General features: G+C 37.6%; 1 protein-coding gene across 10 annotated transcripts in view; it reads right to left on the bottom strand.

The window, feature by feature from the left end:
- Positions 1 to 19,429, bottom strand: part of PRRG1 (proline rich and Gla domain 1) — a 112,572-nt gene that overhangs the window by 37,193 nt on the left and 55,950 nt on the right. For 8 of the 10 annotated variants that reach the window (XR_011385350.2, XM_017349917.4, XM_070066527.2 and 5 more), the window contains one exon: positions 3,137 to 3,297. Coding sequence is in view for 5 of the 10 variants with exons in the window: in XM_017349917.4 (XP_017205406.1) it covers positions 3,137 to 3,297 (161 nt within the window). In the remaining 5 variants the exon portion in view is untranslated. The other 2 variants (XM_070066529.2, XM_070066526.2) reach the window with 2 other exon arrangements.

Genomic DNA, 19,429 nt, shown 5'->3' with positions numbered 1-19,429 from the left:
TTATAATCCTTCCTAGCTCTGCCTTCCAACTGGCTTATCTTCCAACTGGCCTAACTGCTCATTAGCCCATCTAACTCTTCACACTTCCCCATTCATTTTTTTTTTATTATACATTTTAAGTGATTTGTAAGCAGGATGTAAAGGGGGAAGAGATTCGATTTTGAATCTCCTACACCCAGGTTCTATATGGAGAAGTCAAGTGCTCAAGGTTGGTATCAAGGCCTCAACAGCTCAATCTCTGTCTTTGCACAAAAAAGTCTAGAAAGGCCCAGAATTCATAACATCTTGGTAGCAATGAGCACACCATAGTTACCAGATTTTGGTTTCTAAATATCATTTTCAACTAAAAGTAATAAATGTCCATTGTAGATGAATGTATAAAGAAAATGTTGTATAAATATGCAACTGAATATTATTCATCCTTAAGAAGGAAGTAAATCTGGTCATTTACAACAACATGGATAGGCCTAGAGGAAATTATTTTAAATGAAGTAAGTGAGGCACAGAAAGACAAATACTTCATGATTTCATTCATATATGGAATCTAAAATATTTGAACTCATAGAGGCAGATTGGAGAATGGTGGCTTCCAGAATCTGGGGAGAAGGGAAAATGGAGAAGAGATGGTCAAAGTGTATGTCGTTAAAGTTATGCAAGACAAACCCACTCTAGACAATGATTGTTTAGCATAGTGCCTACAGCTAACAATACTGTATTGAGTATGTACATTTTGCTAAGATTATAGATCATAAGTTAAATGCTCTCATCATACACCACACACATGCAAACTATCAATAATGATAAAGAGGGAAGGAAAAGGTTTGGAAGGTGATGTATTTGTGGCCTTAATGATGGCAACAGTTTCACAGCTATACATTTATCTCCACACTCATAAAAATATGTATATTAAGTAAATTTACAGCTTTGTATATGTCAATCATACCTCAATAAAGTGATTTTTAAGAAAGAATGTTATTCACTCATATATATTAAGATTTTTTTGTACTCTACATATTAGCTACCACAAATCAGAGAATCACATTTGTCTTTTAGGGTCTGGCTTATTTCATCAGTTGCATCCATTTTGTTGCAAAAGACAGCATTTCATTATTTTTATGGCTGAGTAGCATTCCATCATGTATTTATATCACATTTTTAAATCTAGTTATCATTTGATGGACATCTGGCTTGATTATCTTGTTATTTGATTACTGTTTATAACCCTTGCCTATATTTTTGTGGACCAGAGGTCTTTCTGCTTTTTCTTGTAGACCTCTTTATTTAGAGGAGTATTCAGCCTCTGATTATAAATCAAATTGAAAGTATGTTATCACAAAAATTAAAATTAAAAAAGCAACTTAGGAGGAGGGAGGAAGGAAGGAGGAAAGTATCATTATATTCTTAGAATTGTATCTATGAAATACAAGAAATCTGTTCTCTTTATATTAATAAATAAAAATGTTAAAAAATAAACCCCATATGGCATTAAATGAATAAAAAATGCTATTCAGTAGTCTAATATATTTTAGACCAAGAAATTTCAGAGGCCGGCACTACGGCACAGGGGATTAAGTTGCTGCTTAGGACACTTGTATCCCATACCAGTGTGAGACCCAGCTACATGGCTTCCAACCTAGATTCCTGCTAATGTGACTGGATGGCCCAAATACTTGGGTTCCTGCCACTCACTTGGGAGATCTAGATGGAGTTTATGGCTTCCAGCCTCAGCCTGGCCCAGCCCCAGATGTTGCAGGCATTTGGGGAGTGAAGCAGAGGATAGAAGATCTTTCTTTGTCTTTCCATCTCTCCGTGTCACTCTTCCTTACAAATAAATAAAACCTTATGGACTATATATTCTTTTCTCTGTTTTTAACCAGATGATTTAAAAAATATTTTATAACAATTAGGCTCACAGTTTATCAATTTAAAAAATGATTTTTCTCTTGCTGTACAAGTTGGAATCTAGCCATGATGATTCTGTGAGCCTCCTTCCTTGAACTCCTTTCTCTTATCCCTGGACACTTTTCTTTTCTTTTTAAAGATTTATTTATTTATTTATTTGAAAGTCAGAGTTACACAGAGAGAGAAGGAGAGGCAGGGAGAGAGAGGTCTTCCATTCGCTGGTTCATTCCCCAATTGGCCACAATGGCCGGAGCTACACCGATCCGAAGCCAGGAGCCAGGAGCTTCTTCCAGGTCTCCCACGTGGGTGCAGGGGCCCAAGGACTTGGGCCATCTTCCACTGCTTTCCCAGGCCATAGCAGAGAGCTGGGTTGGAAGTGGAGCAGCCAGGACTCGAATCAGTGTCCATATGGGATGCTGGCGCTTCAGGCCAGGGAGTTAACCCACTGCGCCACAGCACCGGCTCCTGGACCCTTTTCTACCTCATGAAAAATAAAATTCTCTTTCTTTAAAATTCTTCTGCTCTGGATACATACTTGATGTCCCTCTAGCACATCTGACATCATAAGTTTAGTATCTACTGTTATTTTTGTGTTGCACTGAACTGGATCTTCATACAATGCTACCTTCGGTAACGCAATTTCCAGCAATGGAGCAGTTCCATAGGACTGATAGCCCTGCCTTGTGCTTTCCTGCTCCTGCTCTCCTTGAATAGCATGTACAGGGAAGAGCGCTCAACAGGAGGATTCACAGGGAGTGGACAGGGAAGTACGGCTGTGCCTTTTTTTCTGTATGAGAAGTAAAACATTTAAAAACAGCATCAGCATCCATTAGCTTCCTCCAACCTTTCTCTCTGATTAGGCATGGCAAGGTAATTAAACTTAGTAATAACTTTCCAGAACATAGCACTGTGCAATCTAATTGTTTGATTTTTGCTGAGATGATAAATCCTAGCTCAGAAGAGTCCATGGGAATAGGGCTCTCAAAGACAGATCAGCACATAGGAAATGAACCTAACTCCTACACACAGAATATAATTAGTTACACGCCACTTTCAGAATTCTTCACAGAGATAACTTTTAACTGATAGGAATCCATACATTTTGGGAATGCAGATTTCAAATACACACACACACACACACACACCCCACACCCCACACATATATATATACACATACAATATATCAAACAGGTAGGCAAATATGTGAGCATTTTAAAAATCCCAATATACTTACAGTTTTTTCATTATTTTCAAAAGCTTCTCTAGCTTCCTCGAATGTGCAGACTTCTTCTTTGCACTCACGCTCAATGTTGCCCTGTCTTATTTCTTCAAAAAGTCCATTAGCTCTTGGGTAGCGCTTTAATACTGAATTGGCTTTTTCTCCTGTGAGGAAAACTAAAGAGATATATAATAATAAGTACAAAAATATAATAAAAATCCCATCCGGGAAGTTAATATATAAAATGGAAACAGCTAGGTGCTCTTTAGAAAACACAGCCAACATCATAGACCTCTTTCGGTGACTCAGCAGTGAAGATAACAGCTCCAAACTACTGTATCTGGTATATTCTTCATCATGTGGGTATGCCCTTTCAGTAGCAGTTGCCCTGAGCAGGGACAGTGACATAATTAACTATGCTATATTCAGACTTTAGCACATTCCTGCCAGCCCTGGATGTTTAAATATAGTAATAATGATAGCACTAGTTAAATTCATTAATGTAAGTGGATACCCCCAAGGCATTCTACTGTTGGAAAGCAGCAACCAAATCAAAATCCAATCTCTAGACTATCAGTATTTGTTCATCTAGCTAAAAATAAATAAAACCTCAATTGACCTAATAATATAAAACCAGAGAATACTGGCTTGAATGAAAAAGAGGCAACAAAACAGGATTATGAATTTGGCCATAATACATTCCAAGAAAATACTAATAATAATTTTGTCCTAAATGCAGTTAAGTTAAATATAGTATGACACTTCATTGCCCTTCAAAAATGAAAATTATTTTGCATGATCTGTAGAGGAATCTCATATACACATTCAAAATGCATCTTGCAACCCAGTAAGATAAATAAGGTGATAGTTATGTGTACACTTTTGGGAATGCTTTTTCTTTTTATATACAAACATATTTAAGTTCTACTTTAATTATGTTCCTCGGAAAGTATTTTTAGAGGCATAAATTTAATACCACCAGAATTTTAATCTTCACCAAAGAAAAAGGTATAGAGACTTTTCTAATGTTATACATTTCTAACATGGGAGAAGGCATATTGCTGATTGTTTCAAGATACTAGAAAAGGTATACATTTGTCAAAGAACATTTTGAAGTAAATAATAAAAAATAAATATTCTTTTAAAAATGGTCATAGCAATTAATTCAACTTTTGCCTCATTGCAGAAATGTGTATTTCACTTTATATAAGATATGGATTCATTATTTAAGATTCTTTAAAGTACCAAATTGATCCCAGCTAGATGGCACCTACACTAGGGTGAAAATCATGGCAGGCTTTCAATAACATTTTCCTTCCTCTGTACCTCACAAGGGACCCCATTTATATAAAATGAATCATAGCTATAGAATGACATTAGAACAAACCTTGAAACATAAAAATCACGGTGCCAGCATTATGGCATAGTGGTTAAGTTGCCACCTGCAACACCAGCACCCTGTTTGGGCACCAGTTCCAGTCCTGGCATCTCTACTTCCAATCCAGCTCCCTGATAATGTGCCTGGGAAAAGCAATAGAAGATGAACAAAGTATCTGGGCCCTTGGTCCCCACATGGGAGATCCTGATAAAGCTCCTGGCTCCTGGCTTTGGACTGGCCTAGCCCTGACCACTGTGGCCATTTTGGGAATGAACCAGTGGGTGAAAGATCTCTATCTATCTAGCACTGTCTTTATCTTTCTCTGTCTCTTACTATAAGTAATTTTCAAATAAATGCTTAAAAATCATAAATATTATAGTAAATATTATAAAGGAAGCCAGACGGGTGCTGTTGAGTTGGAGAATAATAGTGGAATTTTCTAGCAGTGCTTTTCAAATTTCAGCAGCATCAGAAGTCTCAAGAGGACTGACTACAGAAATTGTTGGGCCCACCCCAGAGTTTCAAATCTATAGGCCTGGGGCAGGACAAGAAACTGCATTTGATGGGGCCAGCGCTGTAGTGTAGCAGGTAAAGCCACCACCTGTAGTGCCAGCATATGGGCACCAGTTCGAGTCCTGGATGCTCCACTTCCAATCCAGTTCTCTGCTATAGCCTGAGAAGGCAGTACAAGATGGCACAGCTCTGGCTGTTGTGGCCAGTTGGGGAGTGAACCAGCAGACAGAATATCTCTCTCTCTCTCTGCTTCTCCTTCTCTCTCTGCGTAACTCTGACTTTCAAATAAATAAATAAATCTTAAAAAAAAAGAAAGTGCATTTGCAATCAGTTTCAGATAACTCTGATATTCCATGTCTCATTATCACATGTTGAGAATCACTACCCTAATGCAAGTTCCTAATACCAGTTCTGAGGTAGGTATTTATACAATGCTGAGATTAACAAATTTAAAGAGATCTTTTACTGTGTGGTTCTTTCAGAGCCCTTAACATACATTTGTTTTTATATAATTTTTATTTATATAAGAAGAATAAATTTCATGTATTTCATATTTATACAGATTTAGGAGTATAGTGACATTTCACACTCTACCTTCCATCACATCCATGCTTCTACCCTCTCTCCTCCTTCCTTATTATTTATTTTAATTTTTACAGACATACTTTCAGTTTATTTTCTTGGATAATAATTTATTTTATTTTGTTATTTCATTTTAAATAAAGTAAACAAATTTCCTATATTTAGGAACATAATGATACTCCCTACCCTACCCTGCCTCTTACCCATGCTCCCACCCTTCCTCCTCCTTCCTCTCTTATTCCCTCTCAATTTTTACAATGATCTACTTTCAATTTACTTTATACTCCTAAGATTAACCCTACACTAAGAATTCAACAAATAGTAAGAATAAAAACACTGTTCCTCAACAGTAGAGGCAAGGGTTGTAAAAATAATCAAATCTCAAAATGTCAATTTAGCTCATATACATTACATTTTTTTGTACTCTATTAGTTACCACATACCATGGAAAACTTATGGCATTTGTTTTTTTGGGAATGGATTATTTCACAAGTATAATGATTTCCAGTTGCATCCATTTTGCTGTAAAAGGCAGGATTTCATTCTTTTTTATGGCTGAGTAGTATACCAAAATGTATTTATACCATATTTTCTTTATCCAGTTATCAGCTGAAGGACATCTAGGTTGATTCCATTTCTTAGCTACTGTGAATTGAGCTGCAATAAAGATGGGGGTACTGATGACTCTTTCATATGCTGATTATTATTTTATATGAATAAATTCCCAGGAGTGGGATGGCTGGGTCATATGGTAAATCTATTTTTAGCTTTCTTAGGAATCTCAAAACTGTCTTCCACAATGACTATACTAGTTTACATTCCCAACAACAATGTAGTAGGGTACCTTTCTCCCCACATCCTCACCGGCATTTATTGTTTGTTGATTTCTGTATGAGAGCCATTCTTACTGTGGTGAGGTGAAACCTCATTGTGGTTCTGATTTGCATTTCCCTGATGGCTAGTAATCCTGAGCATTGTTTCATATGTCTGTTGGCCATCTGAATTTCCTCTTTAAAAAAAATGTCTGTTTGAGTCCTTTGCCCATTTCTTAACTGGATTGCTTGTTTTATTGTTGTTGAGTTTCTTAAGCTCTTTATAGATACTGGATATTAATCCTTTATCAGTTGAAATGGTTTGAAATTATTTTCTCCCATTCTGTCAGTTGCCTCTTCACTTTGTTGACTGTTTCTTTTGCAGTGTAGAAGTTTCTTAGCTTTATGTAATCTCATTTGTCTATATTTGCTTTTATTGCCTGTGCTTCTGGAGTCTTCCAGAAAGTCTTTGCCTATGCCAATATCTTGCAGAGTTTCCCTAATGTTCTCCTCTAATAATTTAATGGTATTGGGTCATAGATTTAGATCCTTGATTCATTTTGAGTTGATTTTTGTATAAGGTGTAAGGTAGGGGTCTTGTTTCATAGTTCTGCATGCAGAGATCCAATTTTCCCAGCACTATTTGTTGAAGAGACTGTCCATTCTCCAGGGATTGGTTTTAGTTCCTTTGACAAAGATTAGTTGGTTGTAGATACATGGATTAATTTCTGGAGTTTCTATTCTGTTCCTTTGGTCTTCATGTCTATTTCTGTGCCAGTACCAGGCTGTTTTGATTATAACTGCCCTGTAGTATGTCTTGAAATCTGGTATTGTCATGCCTCTGGCTTCATTTTTGCTGTTTAGGATTGCTTTAGCTATTCAGGGTCTCTTGTGCTTTCATAGGAATTTTAGCATCATTTTTTCTAGTTCTGAGAAAATGCTTGTAAATCTTCTCATAAGGTGCATGGTACGTGTATTTATCATATTTATTTGACAAAGTGGTCTTTTTCAAGTAACATTTCAGTGAATTACAACTTCCTAGCCATTGTCCTTATTTATATCTTCTGAACTGATGTACAATTCTCTTCTATATAATAGGCCAACTAATTCATGAAGAAAGTAACTGGTTCCCTTTGGGGTTCTCTTCATATTTATGGATAAACATGTCTTGCTTCTTAATCTGTTTGTTATATAAAATAGATATGAGTCTCTGTACCATCTTTCTCTGATAAAATGCAGTGCCCTACATCAAGTACAATATTCTGTGTGTCATCTGACGTGTGCAAATTTGATCAGGACTGTAAGCTTGTTTGTTTTTACACCCAATACATATGTTAATGCAGTCTAAAATATCTTTTGGGTCATGGATCATGGATCATTTTGCCTGAAGATAAACCAATCCATAATAATATATTTTGAGCTTTTAAGAGAAAAAATCTAAGTACTCCAAAAAGAAAATAATTTTTACGTACTATCTGAATGGAAAAGGGGAGTCAATGAAAGTAGCAAACACCAGAAAGCAGATTAATTTAGAAGGATAAGCAACTAGAAGGTAATGTTACAGGACATATATCCTCTAATCCTAGCCTAATCAAATTACCAAGAGCATTCCATAAACATCTATGTATTTCTTGTACTGGGAAGCAAGGTAATTTTTTTTTTTTTTTTTTTTTTTTTTACAGGCAGAGTGGACAGTGAGAGAGAGAGACAGAGAGAGAAAGGTCTTCCTTTTGCCGTTGGTTCACCCTCCAATGGCCGCCGCTGCAGCCGGCGCACCGCGCTGATCCTGGCAGGAGCCAGGAGCCAGGTGCTTTTCCTGGTCTCCCATGGGGTGCAGGGCCCAAGCACCTGGGCCATCCTCCACTGCACTCCCTGGCCATAGCAGAGAGCTGGCCTGGAAGAGGGGCAACCGGGACAGAATCCGGCGCCCCAACCGGGACTAGAACCCGGTGTGCCGGCGCCGCAAGGTGGAGGATTAGCCTATTGAGCCACGGCGCCGGCGAAGGTAATTTAAAACTGAGAACTCTAGATGAACTAAGCTGGCAAGTAGATTTTATCTTACTTGCCAAATCTGGTGAATTAGAAGATAGCACTTAGAGTTAATCTAACCACAGTAGGAAAGTTACTGTTATAGATTAGTTATGTCTGCCTTATATAAGGGCACAGGAAGTAGTGGCAGAGTATTTGTCAGTCCTCAGAAAAGTAATGCGAAAATCATGTGGACACAACATGATGACACCAGAATTAGATTTTTAATTGTATGAATTAACCCACAGCTGTCAGGAACCAAGTACACACCTCAGTCAGTGATTACATGATTTGTTAAGTATACAGAATATAAATGTGCTTTGAGAATACAACACTGAGGTGTTATATTAAACAGTTAGTTTTCCCACTAAAGGAAATAAAGAAAAACCTAAGCCTTTTAATTCAGATTCAGTTAGGAAACACCCATACCAAAAAACAAAAATCAAATCTAAGACTGAAAGACACATATATGGCCCCAAAATAACTGTATTTATTAAAAATATAACTACTTATTCATAATTTCAAAAATAAATAAGCTTTACTTATGTTTTCTGTTCAAAAGAAAACATAAATAATTTATAAAACTTCTCAGGCAACTTCCTAAATTATTGAGTTAAATAAAAATACTCAGTAGTATAATAAATTTATGATATTTAATGCACTGTAGGTTACCAAAATTGACATTTTAGCACAAAAATCTTTAGCCAAGTGAAATTATGTTCATAAATTTGCTGAAAAACAACAAAGGATAAGATCTGAAATTTAATAGCCCACTTAGAGAAATTTCTATTGCATTTATCTAATCAATTATCTCAACTAGAGCCTGATTTCATTAGAACAGCTACTGTTTAAAGCTGCAAATGTTTGCTTTTATTTTAATTGAACAAAATTATTTTTCTTAGAACATACTTACTAGACACATATTATGTATATCATGATAACATGCCAGCCACATGGATGAATAGCTGATGACCTCTGCTCTCAAGGTTCTTCAGTACAAGAGGTAACAAAGAACAAAAGAGGTACATAGAGGGCTCTACTGTTAGATTAATCATGAAGGGTTCTCTTTGAGGTCAGAAGGGTGGCACATTTCTATTAGATATGTGTATTTGGAGTTGAGGGAGCGACCTAGAGAATAACATCCAGAAAGTATATTTGAGCTGATTTTTTTTTAATTTTTTTTTATCTTTGACAGGCAGAGTGGACAGTGAGAGAGAGAGAGACAGAGAAAGGTCTTCCTTTTGCCATTGGTTCACCCTCCAATGGCCACCGCGGCCGGCACGCTGTGGCCAGCGCATCGCGCTGATCCAGGAGCCAGGAGCCAGGAGCTTCTCCTGGTCTTCCATGCGGGTGCAGGGCCCAAGCATTTGGGCCATCCTCCACTGCACTCCCAGGCCACAGCAGAGAGCTGGCCTGGAAGAGGGACAACCGGGACAGAATCCGGCACCTTGACCGGGACTAGAACCCGGTGTGCCGGCGCTGCTAGGTGGAGGATTAGCCTATTGAGCCACGGCGCTGGCCTGAGCTGATTTTTTAAGGATTCACAGTATTGGGGCAAGCAAAGATAGCACAGAAAGATAAAAAAAAGACCCCAGGAAAATGAAAGAGAGAAGATGACTTGGAATTGAGTAAAAATAAGGGACATAAATCAGGTACAGTGAGCTAGTCAGTAGAGCTAGAGTAGAAGATTCAAAACAGGACAAGAGGGAAGGAAATAAAGCCAAAAACTGGCCCATTGCCATATCATGGAGGCACCTAATGCTACACTAAGATATCTGAACTACAAAAGAACTTCAGAAAGTTCATGGAAAATTGAATTAACAGTAAGTTTTTGGTTCGAATTTATTTTTTTAAATCTATGTACGCAAAGGTTTCTCAAAAAGTTCATGGAAATGAGTATTATGAAAACTCAAGCTAGGGCTGGATCTGCTCTTAGCTGGGATTCTAAAACTCAATCAGCATCACCCACGTGGGTGACAGGAACCCAATTACTTGAGACATCACTGCTGCCTCCTAGGATGTAAATTAGCCGGAAGCTAGAATCAGGAGCCAGAGGTGGGAATCAAACTCAGGAATTGTGATACGGAACAAAAGCATCCTAATTTGTGTCCTAACCACTACACCAAACATCTGCCTCAAGCTTCTCTTTTAATTCCATTTTCCATTAACTTTTTGAAGTGCCCTCATATTTGGTAGTCATATAATGTTTCAAACCACTACTTTGAGGAGAATAACTTAGGAAACTGTGTGTGTGTGTGTGTGTGTGTGTGTGTGTTTACAACAAATTTGGGAGCAGAATGAAGGGAAAATGGAAGGTAAAATGCCTGGCAAACAGTTAATTAACAGTAGATCAAGTTATTCAAGAATCAGATTATGTTTTAGAGTGGTGGCAACAGGCATGGAAACAAACATAAAACATAGGGGCATTGGGTAATATCTTTGGTCACTTCACCCACCAGGCACCTTCTTCTCAGGCAAACCAAATCTCATCATTGTATAAATTGTTTCTTTTATCCTCCATAATTTTGCACCTAAGTCTTCCTCTGCCTCATGAACTGTTTCCATTCAGATAGAATATCCTCTGAAAACCTTCTCAGACTTGACTCCTTACATCATTAGACAGGGTTGCTATGGACTTTCAGTGTTGATGCATACTTTGATTACAGCAATTAATTAAATTTTATTATAATTTTGATAAGACTATCTGGTTTCTTGAGGGCAATGCCCAGGTATTGTTAATACATTGATCCAATGTCTGTTTTTCACAGCAGTTGGTAAAGAAGTTGGTACAGGACAGGATTCAGCAAGTGTGTAATAAACAAAAAGGTATAATGAGAGACTTGGAGGCTGAATGACTAGAATCTTGGAGGCCATGTGCCATGTCTATAATTATGAAGCATCACTGCAAAATTAATGTACCACTGTGAAATATATTTTATACTATATAAAATATATTGACAACAACATTTCCAGGAGAGGGCACTTGTGTATCCTTTTCATAGTGGGAGAAAAAATGCCTTCTGCAATCTGTAGAATACTATTTGTGCTTTCTTTGGAGTAGACATTTATGTTGTATAAAATCCTCCTCTAGCAGTTACAGAAATGTAGAGCAGTTGGCTATCTACTTCTTCTCTGGGAAGAGAGCATAGCCAGATGCTTTTTGGCTTGCCAAGGAACACATTGGTCCCCAAGTGTGCAGCAAAACGTTCTGAGATGCATGTAGAATATTTTACATTTTTGAAGTAAATGCAGTGATACTCAGCATCTTTCAGATGCCATATAAACAAATAGTTTGAGGTATTTCAATTTCATTATTAGATAGTCCTACACTTTTTGTTTGTGAGGCTGGAGGTTTGGCTGTGATAAAAAAGTGTCATGTGAACCATCAAGGTGGAATACGAAATGGCAGTGACAGTATCCAATTTGATCCCAAGATTTGAGAACATATGCAGGGCCCAACAGACATATACATCGATTCATATGTAATTGTATGGTTATGTAAGACTGAAATAAAAATGAAACGTTATTTCAACTTATGTATATGATTTTTAGTAGCTACTATGTTGTCAGGATATAAATACTGACTAATTGCTTAACCCTAATTACTTAATTAAAGGAATTCCTAGATTTTTTTGACCTATGGCTTCAATGAAAAAACAAATCACTATGAAAACTAAGGGAACAATAAACTGAGCAAGTTTACTACTCCTCTCCCAAGTCCCTCTGGCACACCAAACTTGAGTAAGCTAGGAAGTTCCTTCTGTGTGTCATAGAAACCTGATGGGCTACTGTGGTCCTGATAAGAGTTACAGCTAACAGGAAAATATTGTGCAGTACTCTACATGATCAAGCCAAATTACCCAGTTGTACATTATCTTAAACTAGTACTTCCTCAGCCACCTTGGGCCTATGAACTTGCCTAGGGAGGACATAAGGAGTATGCACACTGAAATAGCAGGTTCACTAAATGGCTGAAATAGTTGAGACAGCAAGCCTATTGCGGAGTGAGCACAGGTGAGTGAAATGCTGGCTTGAAAGGCGTCCTCTCAGCACTGTTGGAACTTACTACCAGCCCAGCCAAGGCAACCTTTGCCTCAGTTACTATAGTGTCCTTCTAGCGACATGTGGTACCTAGTTCGGTTGCCTTATTTTTGATGTAAGACTGTTCATCACCAACAGTAGCAACAACATCAAAAGAAAGTGTAGGCTTTCCACAGATGATCCTAGCAGTCTATTATCTTTTTTTTTTTTGACAGGCAGAGTGGACAGTGAAAGAGGGAGAGACAGAGAGAAAGGTCTTCCTTTGCCATTGGTTCACCCCCACCAATGGCCACTGCGGCCGGAGCACTGCGCTGATCCGAAGGCAGGAGCCAGGTGCCTCTCCTGGTCTCTCATGCAGGTGCAGGGCCAAGGACTTGGGTCATCCTCCACTGCCCTCCCGGGCCACAGCAGAAAGCTGTACTGGAAGAGGGGCAACTGGGAAAGAATCCGGTGCCCCGACCGGGACTAGAACCCAGTGTGCCAGCGCCGCAGGCAGAGGATTAGCCTATTGAGCTGCGGTGCCGGCCCTATTATCTTTTCTTCAGTGAGAGAGTCAGGAACAACTCTTCTAAGACCTAATGTGTAACCCTGAATATCTTTGAATTTCCATGGGAACAAAACTTGTCAGAGAAGGAAGAAATGTATTGCTGCAATATGAAGAGCTTCAGGTTGTTTAACTTAGGACACAAATGTGATCTCACTGATATTCCAAGCTTGTTAAAGTGGTGCACATCAGTAAGGAAAAAGGTTTCAGAGAAAACAGCTATGCAAAGAAAAAGACCTAAGCATAACTTCTTTACCTGTAAAGTTGGAATAACAGCACCAATCTCATAGTTATAAATAAAGTAATATACAAAGTTTTTCTCAGGGCTTATCAAACAAAGAATAAATATTGAGTAAATAGTACCACACCTTATCATTATCATTGTGGCAGTGATTCCATGAAAGGAAATTTATCAAACTTCCCTTTTAGTTTATGGATCCTATCTGCTATTTGGATCATCCTCTTATCCTAACTCAGGAATATGGAAAAATAGAATATTCTTCAATTTCATTTTACCATAATAACTTGTGGGAAATAATGGTTAACTTTTTCACAGCTAGTATTTAGAATTTATTGTACAGTGGGGCTCATGTGCCCAACAAGTTGTCACAAATTTATAGCTTAGTTATATTGGCATGTAGTATTTGTTTAGGCAGGAACTAGAAAGCATAAATCCACTCAGGAGATCAGCTATTGGGGCAGGTGTTGTGGTGCAATAGGTTAAGCTACATCCAGAATCCCATATCAGAGTCCCCATATTTGAGTCCCAGATTCACTGATTCAGATTCAGCTCCCTGCTAATGCGCCTGAGCAGGCAGCGTATGACAGCCCAAATACCTGGACCCCTGCCACCCATGTGGGAGACCAGGATGGAATTCCTGGCTCCTGCCTTCAGCCTGGCTCAAACCTGGCTTTTGCAGCCATTTTAGGGAGTGAAACAGTGGATGATCTCTTGCTCTCCCTCCCTCTGTCTTTCCCTCCTTCCTCCACTGTCAATGTGCCTTTCAAATAAACAAATAAATCATTTTAAGAAGAGCTCAGGGGTTGGCGCTGTGGCATAGTGGATAAAGCCACGGCCTACAGTGCCAGCATCCCATAAGGGGTCTGATTCAAGTCCCAGCTGTTCCACTTCCACTCCAGCTGCCTCCTAATGCTCCTGGGAGAACAGTGCAAGATGGCTCAAGTACTTGGGCTCCTGCACCCATGTGGGAGGCCTGGAAGAAGCTCCTTGCTCCTGGCTTCAGATCAGTGCAGCTCTGGCCATTGCAGCCACTTGGCGAGTGAACCAGTAGACGGAAGAGCTCTGTCTCTCTCTCTGTAACTCTGCCTTTCAAATAAATAAGTAAGTCTTTTTTAAAAAAAAAAAAAAGAAGAGCTCAGATATTTAAAAAATAATTTGAAGTTGCAGGATTGATCTAGTCAGAGTGGGAATATTAAAAGTTTGAAAAGAAACAATTGTTATTAATATCTCTACTACCCCAAGCCTGCTTCCTAAGGACAATGTGGAGGTTATGATCATTATTTAAAAAATTTTAAAAATATCTTTGTACTACCGGAGGCATACAATGAAATGCCAGATGATAACAAGGAGGTTTCCTGGAGTAATTGTGGATAATATGCCAGAAATGGATTTCTGTAAGAGAAATGACAAAAAAGGTAAAGTATGTCTATAAAGTCAATATTGTTTAAAAACAAAACAAACATGGTTCTCCCAAAGTGATACTAACTACTTCAATATGGTTTTCTTAAAAGCTAAATTTAGGTTATATATTCAGATGTATCTTTTCTAATGATTTTATGCTTCAGAAGGAAAAATGAGATAGAGAAATGGCCTAATAGCTTCTCCCACAAAGGAAGATAAAGAGCCAACTTTTCTTTGAAGGGTTTTTAAATCTTAAAACCTTCTTATCAAAAATAATTCAAGAAATAGCAGATGACGGCAATAAAAAATTACCAGCAATTACACTGACTGACTTTAAAGGATATTCTAATGTGGTACTTCTGAACTAGGGACAATGCCTTCCCTACTAGAAACAAATATGGAATTAATGAACCATCTACTTTGGCATAGTTAAGCACACAATCAGTTGAAATAATCAAAATAGGAAATTTCCAGAGATAGCTATTTCTCCAATTACTAGTACATCAATTACAGCAAAAATATTAGTAGTCTTAATGCTTATAGTTTTTGCAACCCTAAAATTTCCCTTTTAGTTTGTGGATCCTATCTGTACTGATAATACATTCTGTCCCATATGTAAGAATATAGATATAGGGGCTGGTGCTGTGGCGTAGCAGGTAAAGCCACTGCCTGCAGTGCCAGCATGCCCTATAGGTGCCAGTTCAAGTTCTGGCTGCCCCACTTCTGATCCAGCTCTCTGCTATGGCCTGGGAAAGCAGCAGAGGATGGCTCAAGTCCTTGGGCCTCTATACCCACATGGGAGATGCAAAGAATCTCCTGGCTCCTGGCTTTGGATCAGCACAGCTCCAGCCGTTGCAGTCAATTGGGGAGTGAACCAGTGGATGAAAGACCCCCCCCCCTTCTCTCTCTGCCTCTTTCTCTTTCTCTCTCTCTGTAACTCTGACTTTCAAATAAATAAATAAATCTTTTTAAAAAAGAATATAGATATAAATATGACTAACAATTACTATATGGTATAAAAGGCAGGTGGAGCTCATTGAGTAGAAATACTCATTTAGTTTTAATCCATATGTTTATGTTACAATGATATCTTTACAACTCATTAGCATGGTCAGTATGATATATGAATTCTATGTGATAGCTGTAATCTTGACTCTAGGACTGGATAATTGTCCTATTAGGACACATACTACATTTGACCAAAAACTACATGCCAAATGTGACTGCCGCAAAAGCACTTCGCTATCTTTCTCTTCAGCACACAACAGAACATAATGGATATAAGAAACTGGAGTTTCACTGACAAACTAGTGCTTTGTTAATTACCATATGGATTTCAGAAATTACTTTTCAGTAATGAAATCAATGTTGCTTTTATATGTGAATTTGCTCTAGAAATGATAGCATCATTCAAAGTTTGGCCTGAACACAGTTTAAAAATCTGAAGTCCTGCAGTGTGTACCCTTAGGAACGGTATTCAAAACTTGACTCCTAAAAGGCCCTAAGGATAGCGTCTGGTTTGAAAGATTCTTGATTGTTTTAATATAACTAGATGGGTTAACTAAATACCACTGCTTAAATATTTCAGAGGAACTTCCTATCTAAAGTATTGTAGGAAGAACTAAAAGGGGAAAGAAGTGAGATTTCATATAATAGTTTATATGATTGGTCTGCAAAAGTTCAAGAATAAATGTTTATTTTTTTCTATCCATGGATTTCAAATTTTTTTGCACTGAACTTATCTTTGAATTCTATTTCCATGAACTTTCTGAGTACCTTTTTGTATAACAAGTGTGTCTTCTTTTTAATGTTTATTAATTTATTTACATCTACTTGAAAGGCAGAGAGAGAGTGACAGAGAGACAGAGACAGAGAGATATGGATCCTCCATCTACTGGTTCACTCTCCAAATCCCCTGAACAGACAAACCTGGGCCAGAGCAAGGCCCAGGCGCCCAGAACACCATCTGAGGTTCTCATGGGAATAGCAGGGTTCCAAGCCTTTGGGCCATCATCTACTGCCTCCCAGGATGCATCAGCATACTGTGTTTATATTGCTCAAATCATATGAAATTAGTTTTTTAAAGCCAAGATCGTGACTTTCAGCCACATCAGATGGGTAAATCTAATATATTCTGAGTATGAGGCCACAGTGGAAACATTTTAAGAATAATAAGCTTCAAAACCATAAAATGGGGAAGTAAATGACTTTTCATGAAACACAAAAGCACGTATTAGCTATTCTGCCAGTTCTTCTTTCACTTTTCCTTTACACATTAATACAGCTTCAAATTGTGGGTGATAATTAATGTTTATCTGTCAGATGACCTCAGAGCTGAAAAGCATCTTTGAGATTCAATTAATTTGATGACTTTCTAAATTTTATTTTCCATAGAATCCTTTGAAAATCCAACCTACAGAGAAGTTAAAAACAGATAAAACACAAAACAGAATTATTCTGTCTGAAGGAAAAGTGTTACATACCAAGAGTACTTCCTTTTCTTCCCTAGCCTCATGGTAGCCCCATAGGGGCCCCTTTAGAAAACCTGGAGTTCTACTGAAAATACTGGTAACCAATGATCTATCTCAGTATCTTCATTTTACTAACTAGAAAACTAAAATGTATGGGTTAAGTGACTCAAGGACACAGTTGCTTGATTATAGGACTGGACAGTACTCTGGTCTTCAAAATCATACATACTCTCCTTTAAATCCAATTTATTTCTATTAAAAGAACAATACCAATATAATGAAGTAATAAACCACAGAGTGAGATAACATATTTGTAAAAGACATATCTGATAAAGGACTTCTATCCAAAGTGTACACAGAACTCTTAAGAGTAAGAAAGCAAACAACCAGATTAAAAAAACTGGGCAAAAGATCTTAACAAACACCACACCAAAGAAGATATACAGATGGCAAATATAAGCATGCAAAGAAGCTCCACATAATGTCATCAGGGAAGTATAAGTTAAAACAATAATGCAATAGCACTACGCACCTATTAAAATGGTCAAAATATAGAGCTCTGAGAACACCAAATGCTGGCAAGTATGTGGAGCAACAGGAACTCTTATTCATTGCTAGTGGGAATGTAAAATGGTACACTCAATTTGGAGGATAGTTTGGTGGTTTATTATAAAACTAAACATACTCTTATATTATGATTTATCAACTGATGAACTTGATTTAATTTTTAATCAAAGTAATTGAAAATATATATCCACATAAAAACCTGCCACATAAAAAAACCTGAACATGGATATTTACAGAAGCTCTATTCATAATTGCCAAAACTTGGAATCAATCAAGATATCTTTCAAAAGGTTAATGGATAAACAAGCTGTAGCAAACTATAGACAAAGGAATATTATTCATCTTAAGAAAATTGCTAGCAAGCTATGAAGACATGGAGGAGACTTAAATGAATACTACTAAGTGAAAGAAACCTATCTGAAAAGGTTATATATTGTATAATTCCAGCTACATGACAGTCTGGAAAAGGCAAAACTATAGAGATTATAAAAACAGCAGTTGTTTCCAGGGATTGAGTGATAGGGAGGGATGAACAGGCAGAGCACAGGGAATTTTTAGGGCAGTGAAACTATTCTGGATGATACTATAATGATGGACCCATGTAATTACACTTGTCAAAATTCATAGAATGCAGACTACCAAGAGTAAACTCTAATGTGAACCATGGACTCTGGGTGATAATGATGTGTCAGTGTAGGTTTACTGATTATAACAAATGTTCCAAGCTGATAAGGGATGTTGATAATGAGGGGGGCTATGCATATGTGGAGAGTAGGAATTATATTGAACATTTCTGTACCTTCTGTTAGTTTTGCTGTGAACCTAAAACTTCTCTAATAAATAAATACTATTTTAAAGTGGTAATAATAAAATTCATGAGATGTAAAGTAGGCCATATCTCTAAAGATTTCTTTTCTTTTATTCTAAATCAGTGGTTCACAACCTTGGGTGATATTGCTCCCCAGGGGACATGTGGAAACGTCTAAATACATTTCCCTTTGTCACAGCTATAATGGTGGGGAATGCTACTGGCTTCTGTGGGGAAAGGCCAAGGATGCTGATAAACATCCCACAATGCATAGGACAGCTCTCCACAACAAAGAGTTATCTAGCCAAAAATGATAATATCCATACACAAGTATACAACTAAAAAAATTGAAAACAGATATTCAAAACAAAAACTAGTACATTAATGTTCATAGCAGCACTCACTGCTAATAGCCAAATGCTGGGAAACAGTCAAATGCCCATCAACTGAATGGAAAACCAAAATATGATATATTCATACAACTGGATACAAACATTATTTGGTTGTAAAATGGAATGAGATATTGATACCAATACAACATGAGTAAACCTCAAAAACATTATGCTAAGTAGGAAGACCAAGATACATAAGTGCACAATATTATGTGACAAAATGGTAACATATTATATTATTTCATTTATCTGAAATATCCAGACTAGGCAATTCTCAGATCCCACCAGAGTGTGGTGTGGTGGGTAAAACCGCTGCCTGTGACACTGGCATCCCAAATGGGGCTTCAGCCAGGCTCAGCTCCCGCCATTGTGGCCATGTGAGGAGTGAACCAGTGGATGAAAGATCTCATTCTCTCTGTAACTCTGACATTCAAATAAATAAATAAATCTTTTTTTAAAAAAAGAAAATAAATTCCTAAGCCCTAGAAAAAGGAAGGAATACAAAGTGACTAGTGGGTATGGGGTCTCCT

The sequence above is a fragment of the Oryctolagus cuniculus genome, chromosome X (genome assembly GCF_051225735.1).
Source record: "Oryctolagus cuniculus isolate XC-2025 breed Fujian yellow rabbit chromosome X, ASM5122573v1, whole genome shotgun sequence".
NCBI classification, from domain to species: domain Eukaryota; kingdom Metazoa; phylum Chordata; class Mammalia; order Lagomorpha; family Leporidae; genus Oryctolagus; species Oryctolagus cuniculus.
Note: the sequence above shows the minus strand (reverse complement) of the source record. Positions and strands in the feature narration are given on the sequence as shown.